General features: G+C 31.1%; 1 protein-coding gene across 1 annotated transcript; it reads right to left on the bottom strand.

Annotated features, from left to right (window-relative positions):
• Positions 1 to 7,323: 7,323 nt before the first annotated feature.
• Positions 7,324 to 11,836, bottom strand: LOC130973322 (plant cysteine oxidase 2). Its single transcript, XM_057897800.1, has 5 exons — positions 11,272 to 11,836; positions 9,666 to 9,784; positions 8,747 to 8,906; positions 8,283 to 8,501; positions 7,324 to 7,985 (listed from the first exon to the last, which is right to left on the bottom strand). Exons 1-5 carry the CDS (start codon positions 11,489 to 11,491, stop codon positions 7,861 to 7,863), a joined length of 843 nt encoding a protein of 280 aa, XP_057753783.1. The 5' UTR covers positions 11,492 to 11,836; the 3' UTR covers positions 7,324 to 7,860.
• Between the last annotated feature and the right edge of the window lie 604 nt (positions 11,837 to 12,440).

The following is a 12,440-nucleotide window of genomic DNA, read 5'->3' as shown; positions in this document are numbered from 1 at the left end:
CTCTGCTGTACCTCGAGTATTAATGCAATTACTATTGTTCTTCTATTCAATTCCGCTTGTTCTTTGTCCAAGATATCACTTGTTCTTCAACTTGATGAATGTGATGATCCGTGACACTCATCATCATTCTCACCTATGAACAAGGTGACTGACAACCACTTTTGTTCTACAAGCAACCAAGGCTCTAGTGAATATCTCTTGGATTCTTTAACCGGAATCTTCGTGGTATAGGCGAGAACTGATGGCGGCATTCAAGAGAATCCGGAAGGTCTAACCTTGTCTGTGGTATTCTGAGTAGGATTCAATGATTGAATGACTGTGACGTGCTTCAAACTCCTAGCAGGCGGGGCGTTAGTGACAGACGCAAAAGTATCAATGGATATTATTCCGGCCTGACCGAGAACCGACAGCTGAATTCCGCTATGCCGTGACAGGGCATATGCCAATCGCTTTCACTGAGAGGATGGGAGGTAGCCATTGACAACGGTGAAACCCTACACGAGCTTGCCATGGAAAGGAGTAAGAAGGATTGGATGAAGACAGTAGGGAAGCAGAGAGACGGAAGGGAAGGCATCTTCATGCGCTTATCTGAAGTTCCTACCAATGAATTACATAAGTACCTCTATCTTTATCTTTATGCTTTATTCGTATATCATTATACCCATTTGAGTCTGCCTGACTGAGATTTACAAGGTGACCATAGCTTGCTTCATACCAACAATCTCCGTGGGATCGACCCTTACTCACGTAAGGTATTACTTGGACGACCCAGTGCACTTGCTGGTTAGTTGTGCGAAGTTGTAGTGATCACAATTTCGTGCACCAATGAACCCTAGGGAAAAGCTTGGAATCTCTCTCTTCTCTTCTCCAAAAGTGTAACTAACTCCTCCCAAAATATCTAATTCTAAAAAAAAAATGAACTAAGTGTCCTTAACCCTTGCTCCCTTGGTCTTCTTAAGCCTTCTCCCGCCAAAGCATTTCCCCAAAAGTGGGATTCTTAACTACCTCCACGCCTAAGTCACGTGACTTCTAAAAAAATCATATTCGCGAATCGGCGCGCACGCGCAAGGTGCGCGCACGCGCCGTCGAGGCGTCTTGCGAAGTGCGCGGAGGCGTGATGTACGCGTGCACGTCCATGAAGGTCCTGGCTTGGCCGCTACTCAAGCCGGCTCGTGGCTTGGCTCTTAGTCTCGGCTTCACGTTGCTCTCATCCGCGCGGACGCGCCAGGTGCGCGCACGCGCCCATGCGGAAATTCCCAAGGCTCAATTCTCATGCTTCTTTCCTTTGCATCCGTCTTCCTTCTCTCTTCCGGTCCATTCCTATCTATATCCTGAAACCACTTAACACACAAGTCACGGCATCGAATGGCATCAAGAGAAGATTAGAAATGTATCTATTTTAGTACAAAATAAGCATGTTTTCATCCATGAGGCAAAACTAGGAAAGGAATGCAAAATCTTATACTTTCATATAGAAAGTGTGTGGAATCATTGATAAAACCCCTGAAATCAGCACAAGATAAACCCTCAAAATGGGGTTTGTCAGACACACAGCTGGCACTTGTGGTCTTCTCTATTTTTTATCAAATAGCAGAGATTCATTTTTATCCCTTCAGGAAGTTTTTCTAAGAGTCCAGATAGATTGTAGAATGCAGATTCAAACTCTACCAAGAGTCTCATCTCTCTCTCTTCAATTTCATTTCTTTTACTGGACACAAGCAGAGTATTTCTGCTTTTATAATTGATTCTTGTGTGAGATTTCCTTGTTATCTTTTGAGTTCTTTCGAAGACCCTTGCTAGTGTGCTGGCTAGTCTACCTTCATGACTGTAGATTGTTAAATCTTGAACTTGATTAATTGGTTGAAAATTTCCTGGGAAGACGGACATGAATATTACTTGATGTGCTGGAACCAAGCATTCTTCTTCTTCATTAAAAATAGGTTGACTCTTCGTAAATTTTAGGGATATATCCCTTGGATTTACATTGTCAATCATATTTTTAAATCTCTTTACTGCATCAACGAATCCTGCAGGAAACTCACTAATAATTTTTAGATCATTAAAAATTAAAATTGTATCAATTAATCCATACTGGAAAAACTGATATGTGTCCGATGGGGAAGCATCTGGAAATATAACCAGCTTTGTTAGCTGTTCTTTGGCAATAGGATAATATCCCAAAATTGCCCTTTTTTCTTCAGTCCAATTTAGGACTATGTTGAGGGTTTCTCTGAGATTTGATCTACAGACCCTTTTCTTTTCCTTGATTTCAGCTCTTGTAGAAATATTTCTCATTATTCCTGTTCTCTGGGCTTGAATCGGAGCTTTATCTGCTCTTTTTAGAGTTTGTTCTGGATGAAGAGCTTCATATTCCCTGAAGGATTCCTTTGCCTCTTCTAGTGTTGAAAATCCTCCTTTATGAATTATCCTTGACTGGTGTGTGAATGGTGCTGCTTTTTCCCAGGCATCATATACTCCTTTCATGGGGTCATTATAAATTACATAATATTTTTTTATCTTGGGTGGATTTTTTAATGATTTCAGCAATTGTTTTATTTTCCGAAATTTTTTCTTCACCTGATTTGTCCACCATGCTTAGCTAGCTGAACTCTGATGGTTTTGCTTGTTGTGTTGATTTCATTGCTTCAATGGCCTTCTTGAGAGATTGGATCTGTGTCCTTAGTTGCTGGCAATGCTTGCATTTTTCGAGTTCTTGCTCATATTTTTGAATTTCTTGATCTAATGCGTTGTAGACGAACTCCATTCTCTTGTTAATGTATCTGCAATAACATTTTTGTCACCCTTAATATATTCAATTTTTATTGGATATTGTAACAAAAATAATTGCCATCTTACCAATCGTCCATGATTATAATCAACTTTTAAATTATATCGTATGAAACCTGTTAGGTAACTTGAATCTGTCCTTAATGTAAACTCTCTGGGTAGTAAATCAATTTTCCATTTCTTAAGAGATTTAATTGCTGCTAGAGTTTCCTTTTCATGAGTGGTATATCTCTGTTCTGTTGGAGTAAAAGTCCCTGAAATATACCTGCAAAGTAATTCCTTTGGGGAATATTTAGAATCTAGTGATTCTTTTTCTTGTTCCAAACTTTTTATAGCTTTCTTAGCTTTTAGACATCCTGACCAGGTTATGTCTGAAGCATCTGTTTCTACTATTAAGTAGTAATTTTCTTCTGGAATATAAAGTTCTGGAAGTTTTTCACATAATTCTTTAATCCTTTGAATTTGCATACTGTCTTTTTCATCCCATTTCCATTCTTTTTTTGTACTTATTTTTGGAAATAAGATTTTAGTGTATTCTGTTATATTCTTTAAAAATCCTTGATCAGAAATATAATTTATACACCCTAAAAATCTTTGTAATTGTTTTCTATCTTCTATTTTATTAGGAAATAAATTTACCTTTTCTAGGACATTTGGCTGAAGTTTTAGCTTTCCTTAAGTGGATAGAATTAATCCAAGAAACTCTATTTCTTGTTTTGCTATTCTTGCTTTCTTTTTGCTAAGAACTAATCCTTTTTCTTTACATCTTTCTAAAACAATTAATAATTTTTTAAGATGATCTTCTTTATCCTGTTTTGTAAAAATTAGTATATCATCAATGTATACTAAAACATATTCATTTAACTCTTTTAGATTTTCTTCCATAAATCTTTGATAAATACCTGGGGCTTGTTTTAATCCGAATGGTAATACATTCCATTCATAGAGCAACACACTTGTTGATTCTTTTGCTGGGCAAGTAAAAGTAGTTAATTTCTTTGTTTCTTCGTCTAAACGAAGTTGCCAATATCCTGATTTTGCATCAAGAGATGAAAACCACGTTGCTCCTTTGATTTTTTCTAAAATAGAATCTTTTCTTGGAAGTTTATGAGCATCACCAATAGTTGCTTCATTCATTTTCTTATAGTTAATAACCATCCTTCGTTTTCCCCTTTTAATTTCATTATTGTTTTCGACGTAAAAGGCTGGAGCCGCATGAGGACTTTTACTTAATCTTATAATTCCTTTTTCCAAAAGATCTTTACATTCTAATGAAAACTCTTCTCTATCTCTTGCGGAATAAGGAATTTTATTTGGAACATTTATTTCTTTTGTAGGATCTTTTAATTTAATGCTTACTAATTCGTTATTTGTATTTTTAATATCTAAAGGATTTTCAGCACAAATTTTATCCAAAAGTTCTTCTATCTTTATTTCAAGATTATTTTTTGAAATATTTATCTGAAAGTATAAATTTAAATAACATGTCTCTAATATAGAAAATATTTTACATTTTAAGATCTTATCTATAGTAGTAGTCGGTATTTTTATACGTTTTGATTTTTGATTTATTGAAGAATCGTGTGGAGCTTTTAAAACTATATATGTTAATTCTTGAATGAATGGATGATATAGCTTTAAAAAGTTATTTCCTATAATAAAATCCATTCCAGAATCTAACATATATATAGATGGAACAATGAACCTATAATTTTGAATAAAAATTTCAGCGATCTCTGCTTTTTGGTCAATTTTATGTATTGATTTGTCAGCTATTCTAACTCTTAATGGTTTCTTTAACTTTTTCCAATCAAGTTTTATATTTGAACTAGCAAAGCATTGTGTTGCTCCAGAATCTATGAAAGCATTTATAAACTTTTCTGTTATTTATATAGTAATAAATGTAGCATTATTACTCAATCTCTGAGTCTGTTTCTGAGACATATTCAAAAATATAGTCTAAGTTATCATCAGATTCCTCTAATGGTTCCATGAAACAAGACTTAGCAATTTCTATTTGCTTAGTAAGATCTTTTTTATCCTTCTTTTTGGGACATTCATTCGCATAGTGTCCTTCTTCTTGGCAATACCAACACTTGCAATTTTCTTTTTTATTCGGGCAATAGTCATTTTTTTGTCTTTTGTTTTTATTGTTATCTCTTTTTCTAAAGTACCTCTTTTTTCTCCAATTTGGATAGTATTTTCTTTTTCTAAATTGATATTTTCTTTTTCTTTGAAAATTTTTATTAAGATCATATTTTTGGGGTATTTCTTCATTATCCTGACAGCAAATTCTAATTATATTTGTAAATCTTTTTTGAGTCGCTTCTTGTATACAACATTCTTTTATTTCCTCTCTTATTGCAGAGGTTGCTCCACCAAAATTATTTTCAATTGTCCCTCTATTTATTTCTCTTATAAATCTTCCCATTATAAATTCATTAGCAGGATATGGAAGTTTTGTTATATACATACTAAGATAATGATTTTTATCTTCTTCTTTTAATTTGTAATAATGTATTCTATATTCACATATATAAGACTCTACATTACATAGATCATATATCTGAATATTAGCTAGATGGTTTTTTGTTTCTTGGTATTCTTTATTAGAGACTTCTTGTCTATGATCTATAATATTTTTTCCAAAAAATTCTTTATATAGAATCATCATTATATATAATATTTTATCATAAGCTGTTGTTTTTGTTGCTAATTCTTCTATTATTTGATTCTCTATTGATGTCATATAATCTCTTATAGTTCCTTTAGTATGAAACCCTATGTAATTCCAAATATCTCTTTCAGACAATTCACTAAGTTTTGGATTAGTAAAGGCTTCTAATAGAAAGGAATTCAACCAATTTTCGAAAATTTTCTTTTCATTCTTTTTACAGTCTAAGTCAAGCATTCTTTCTCCTTCCATTTCCTGGATTTTAGGAACGTATTTTGATGGTATTTTTGTATATTTTGAATCTTTATTTATAAACCCTTTTTTGAAAGCATAATTATCAAAACCTGTTTCCCATTTAAATTGAGATTGATTATCCTTAGATGTTCCAGCTTCATTTTTTACTTGTATTGGAATTGTTGGTTTTTCGTCACTTGAATAATCTAGAATGTGTTCTTCATTTTCTATATTTTCAGAATTAACTAACTCTTCTTCTATTTGAAAACCATGTTCCATAATATTATTTTCTTGAGCCATTTTTAATTGTTTAAAAAGCATTGTAACTTCTTCTAATTTTTCTTCAATATTCATAATTTCAATGGTGGTTTTACTTTTAAATCTGTTATGTTGATTATATTTTGAAATTTTTCTTCTTTGGAATTCTCTTTTCCCTTATCCCTTTGAAATTTTATGGATACTAATATTTCTTCAAGCATATCTACTATAGAATTTAATTGTGGGTTGAAGGTATGATAAAGATGTGGGGAGTCATTTTCATGGTAACATTTTTTAAAAATTCCGTGTGAAAAATAAGTTTTTTCAGGTTTTTGAAGTCCTTCAATAAAACTTATAGTAAAATAAAGATTTTGAGAAAAATCATTTTGTATTGATTTTAAGAATTCGGTGTCATTACAATTAACATTAGTTAAAATCATTAATTTTTGATCTATTAATTTTAATAACTTAATTATTTCTTCTCTTAAATCTTCTTAAATCTTCTAATTTACTTTTTTCCATTAGGTGATGCTTTTCTTTGTGAAGAGTTACGGTTTTGAGTGAAAAGTGTAGCTTTAAGATGTGTGGTTTAGATTTTGCCACATCATTATATCTTTAAATCTGTACAGATTTAAATCTGTACCATATAATTTTCTTTAAACTTACGATACTCAGAAAAATCAAATATGTTTACAAAAATATTAAAAATAAATTATAAAATACTAAATATTATTTCTATACACTCTAACTATTTTTTGGTATACGTATCTCCTAAGCTATCTAAATATTAGACTTTAAAAAATAAAGACATTTTGAATAATTGATTAAAATAAAAGTAATTTCAAAGAATATGACTAGGTGTCCATTTAGATAATTTCAAAATTTTTTTTTAACTTTTAATTTATAAAAAATATTTTTTAAATTGAACTTTTAATTTATGAAAAATAATAATATTACTATCTGATATAATTTTTTTAAAAAATATTTAAGTATTTATGAAGAAGTTACAAAAAATGACTTCTCTCATAATAAATTTTTTTTATCATATTTCTTTAAAAATAAAAACTTGTAAAAATAAAAAAATCAAACACAAAATAACTTATTTATATTTAAAATAAATTTAATTAAAATATTTATCTAACCTAATTATTATACTATCATACCTTATCAAATATAAAAAATAAAATTATCAATTTCTCATTAATTTTTTTTCATTAATTGCTCAAATACTACAATATTTTATTCTCTTATATGTAATAAAAAACCAGAAATACATAACTAAAATATAAGTAAATATTAGCCACTAATTTGACAACTAAAAAAGAACAAACAACTAACAACAACAAAGATTTCTTCTGATATAGTTGTTGGATTTTGTTCTCTTCTATTTGTCAAATCCAAATACCAAGAAAATAGTGCTATGAACCATAAAGAACAACAGTTTGCTAAATAATAATTAAAAAAAAAAAGACCAAAGCACTGACATTGCACTAGACACAACACCATCCATTGCCATTAACAGTAGAAGAAGAAGAAGCATATACTAATCAAAATAAGTAAAAACAACTGACCCTTTTTAGCACTAGACACTACCCTTTTCAGCTCTAAACCATATTAAAAAAAAAAGTAAAAATAAAATGAAATGACTAAAGCGAAAAGCTAGCTCAATTTGCATCTGCACCTTCATTCTTGCCTTCATTTTCCAGTGCAGCATCATGTTTTATCCTTTTCCTGTCTTTGGTATATGTACACACTAAATTGTAGAAGATTGAAGACACCACCCTTCATTCATTCACCTAGAAAAACCTTAAAAAAGGGACTAATTAGTCTAGAAATTAAAAGGATTTTTTTTCACTAGAGGATATGATAAAGGGTGGCATCAAATGATGAAACATTGAAGACTTTCTTCAGCTCTCTACAATCATAGGGCCACTGTACATTTGTCCAACAACTTTGACATTATCAGGTTTGTCCTTCTCTTGAAGCCATTCATAGTTATTGCTTTCATCTTCTGGTATGGATAATCCATCAACTGAAATTTCAAAAATGTTCAATAAAAAGATGTTAGGTTAAAGATATGAGCTACAAAAGCATGCACATGCAAATAACACTTAAATATATGTCAACACAGAATAGGAAGACGCCTAAAAGGACAATCTGGTGCAATATTGAGGTCACACGGAGACAATTCAACCGATGATCCAAGACTCGGTGCAATAATATCTCTTCTCTTTCATGTAATATGACACTTTGTGGAAATTATTAATGTTGTGTGATGACTAATGAGTACTAAGACTTTAATGGGAACATAATCAACATATTAACATACCTGAAAAGTTGGAAAAAGGGAAATCTAGATAGTATGTGCAGTGCCTGCCTTGAGGATCATTGTATGGAGGACCAAGAACATCAAGAACCGCGCAAGCCGTCACAGCCGTGAAGCAATGCATGTTGCCGCCGTCGGCAGGATAAAGGATGGCAGGGTTACAAGGAGCAGTAAAATCAGCATCAATCTTGACTTTGGCTAATCTCATCTCAGGAGTCTGGGCTGCCATAATTGGAACATGAAAATTATTGATCAGTATTCACTAGTAGCATCAATCTCTTGGTTCATTGTTACAAACATCAAACAGGAAAACAGTATACCCTTCAAATATGGATAAATGTTTTTTTTTTTTTAAATCTGATTAAAGGGTGTCTCTGTGCCAAAAAGAAAATTGCTATAAATAAATAATTTGTGAAAAGACTAAGTAGAAGATTAAGAAAAGACATAAATAGGAAAAGACTCACTACCTGAAGGCTTGAAAATGGTTGGCATATGAGGAGGCTTGTCAACGACCCAATCATAAGATTTGATGTGCATTGTACCAAAAAGAAGCTTACTGAAAACCGTCATTCCAGGATGATTATGAAGAGGAATCACCCCAGATGCTGGCAAGCAAAATATTCCCATCTGCAATACAAATCCATTTTTCTTTTTCAATAATAATAATAATAATAATAATGATGATGATGATAAAGTTACACCAACACATCAACGTAACAGTAATAAAAGAAGTTATATGCACCATTTTTTGTGTATATTTTTTTTCTTTTTACATTTTCTACTTTTGATATTAAAAGTGATTGATAAGAAAGAGAGAGAAAAAAAGATAAAAAGGTGGTGCAAAATATTCATTACCTAGGTCTTGGTATACATCTAAATAGTGTTCTAAAAATATTCATAGCCACGCACGTAATATTTTATATAAATTTTATTATTGTAAATTAAAATAAAAGGCTATAAATATTCCTGAAAGTCTGAAACATGGGATAAATTTACTCAGAAATAAGGCTAATTTTCTAACATTCGGGTGATTTTAAGGTAAAATACAAGAATATTTGATCGTTCTGATGTTTTACACTGTTCATTGGCATTTGGTAATAAAAATATTTTAATTATAAGAAAATTGACATTTTGTATTAAAAATATTTTTAATTATAAAAAGACAAATCGTCATTGATATTTGTAAAAAAAAATTATTATGAAAAGACAAATTGTGATTGACATTTTGTAAAGGCCCAGAACAGTGTATAACACATAATTTGGATCAGTTTAGGAAAATTCAATCCTAATAATCCAGTATTAGAAGAAAAATTTTTCCAGAAATAATGCAAGTATTTTTCGTATTTCTCTTAGCATGAAAAGAGTTCAAGGCTATAGCTTACTAACCGAGAATTTTTCACATTCATAAATGTGCAGGTATGTAATTGTTGGTGTTCCTTGAACACTGTTGACAGTGAAATATGGCATGTCAGGTTTCAATCCAACATCTTCTGGTGTTATTGCATCTGCCAAAAAGAAAATAAAATTATAACCAAATTTAACTGGTTTGAATGAGAGATAATAATATAAAAGAAAAGAAAAAACATATGAAAACGTAGAACAATTCTAGCCATTGCTGTACATGTAACCAATGTGGTCCAAGTTACTGTGTCTGATTGTGTACCTGTGAATTTGATTGCAAATAACTACAGAATAGTGAAATAACCAATAGCTATATCTAGGTTCAGATAAACATAAACATAAACATATATATATAGTGGATATTACAATGAAGATTTTATAATTATTTTCATGTAAAAATATTTTTTTTGATCCTTAAAAGATGAATTGTATGGTTAAATTTTGATATTTATAAAAGTGTTATTTTTTATTTAAAAAGTGGCTAAATAAATAAGTCACACTTTTAAACAAAACATTTTTATAAAAAGATTTTTTTGCCATTTTTATTTGACTAGTTGCCTATATATATATATATATATATATATCCAACAGTTATCATATTTTTATTTTGACATCCAAAATGTGCATGATTCATATACTTAAATGAAGTGTTTTTAAGGCCTTGGACTTCAAGTCAACGACCAATTTAATCCTTCACCTATTTAACAGTCACCATAAAAAATTTGAATTATATTATTATAAAAAAACATTCAACTTGCTATCATATTCATATCATGCCTATAATAGCGATTTTCAATTGTTACAAAAACAGCTAACATGACCCATTTTTACCACTAAAGGACAACCCTAATTTAGGGATATAATACATCCAAATTACACAACAATTATTTACCAAAGATGTCCAATGAAAATGAGACACCCGGTTGGTGGGAAATAAAAAAAGCACAGATATTTTACTTGATTACCCAAAATACATGATTGAAAAGAATTTAATGGATTAGATTTATGCTATAGCCTATATGCTTATATGCTAATGCTAATGGTCCCCTTCATAAACATACATGAGACTCAAGATTTCAACATCATATAGTAAGCTGGAAACAGCAATTTGTGAGTATATTTATAATATTGGGGAACATCAAGCTTTTTTAATTTATATTTATTTGATAACTCCAAAATAAAAAACCTTAATATAATAATAATAATAATAATAATAATAATAATAATAATAATAATAATAATAATAAATACCATGTATGCATGCAAATGGCACGTAAGACAGAAACAAAGGCACCATCATTAGCATGGAAAAGATCACAAAAACCCCACCACCCAAAAACATTAATAAAGTCCCATGAGGAAAAAAACAAGAGAGATTAAAATATCAAAGTTTGAATTATATCACACACTAGAACTAGAAGCATGCCCAAGTTGGGGAAAACGACTCAGAAAACAACACACAACCCAATAAATTAAAAAAACAGAAAGAAAAAACACACACACAAATTCACAAACACCTACAAGGCAGAAATAAAAAAAATTCACACGTGCAATACGATCAATACAACAAATTCCTTTCTTTGGCAGATACCTAAAACGGAACGAAGGTTCTCAATTTGGGATGGTGGAGGAACGATGCCAGGTCCGCCATTGGCGAAAACTTGGTAGCAAGTATCGAAGAGCTTCTCCCCCGGCGACAATGACATCATCATCTTCCTCGAACGTTGTCGTCGATTCTTCCTTGATTTGCTGTTCGTGATTGTCTCTCTCTGCACCTCACTCCCTTTAGATAAGTTCTTCCCAATCCCCATTCACAATTCCAAGTTCCAACCCAACCCAAACAACGTGTTTCAGAAATGCAAAACAGAAACAGAACAGAACAAGATTAAAAAAGTGAACTTTGGAACGGAAACGGACGTAATCCGAGGCGAATTGAATTGAACAATGTGGAGAATGTTATTATCGGAAATGGGTATGGAAGAAAATTGGGAAATGAAAAATGCAAAAAACAGAGACCCCTATGAAGGAAGGTAAACAATAATAATAATAAAAAAAACAGAGTAAAACAGGGGAAGCGAGAGAGGTAAAATAAAATAAAAAATAAAAAGGGGTAGATAGATATTAGATATTAAGTAAGAATCATGTTAGGACTTAGGAGGGTTTAGTAGAAGGGTGAAAAAAAGGATTAGGAAAAGTTTAACATTGGAGAGTGAGAAGAGAAGAGAGGAATAATGGGATAAGGGTAAATTGTTTGTTTGTGAAATGATGTTGTGTTGATATAAAAGAGAAGAGAAGAGAGAGAGAAATGGTAGTTTGGTGAATGTGGGAAGTGTTAAAGAGAAGAAAACCAGGGGCCATGGGTATTGTGGTATTCAGTGGGCTATTCATATTCAAACAGCGGATTACTATTATCATTATCAATTTATCATCTTCTAAATCTTCCATTCTATATACACTTTCGTATTTGCATTTTGTACCTTTTCCTCTTTTCTCGTTTGAACTTTTTTTCCCCATACTTCTTTTGCTTTTTTTCCCCAATTTGTGCATTTTTTGTAACAAGGACATCAAATAAAAAATAATTTAATTTTGATGCGTTTTTCGATATAAAATAATTTTATATGTGTGTAATCCAATATTAATAAAAGTAATTACTTTTTATATTAACTACTTGAATAATTATCTAAAAGAATAAATATAATTATATAATTACATAAAATATTTTACATTGTCAATATATTAAAATTAAGAAAAAAATTGACA

Source organism: Arachis stenosperma, chromosome 4, assembly GCF_014773155.1.
Source record: "Arachis stenosperma cultivar V10309 chromosome 4, arast.V10309.gnm1.PFL2, whole genome shotgun sequence".
In the NCBI taxonomy this organism is placed as follows: domain Eukaryota; kingdom Viridiplantae; phylum Streptophyta; class Magnoliopsida; order Fabales; family Fabaceae; genus Arachis; species Arachis stenosperma.
This window is presented reverse-complemented; position numbering and strand designations above follow the sequence as displayed.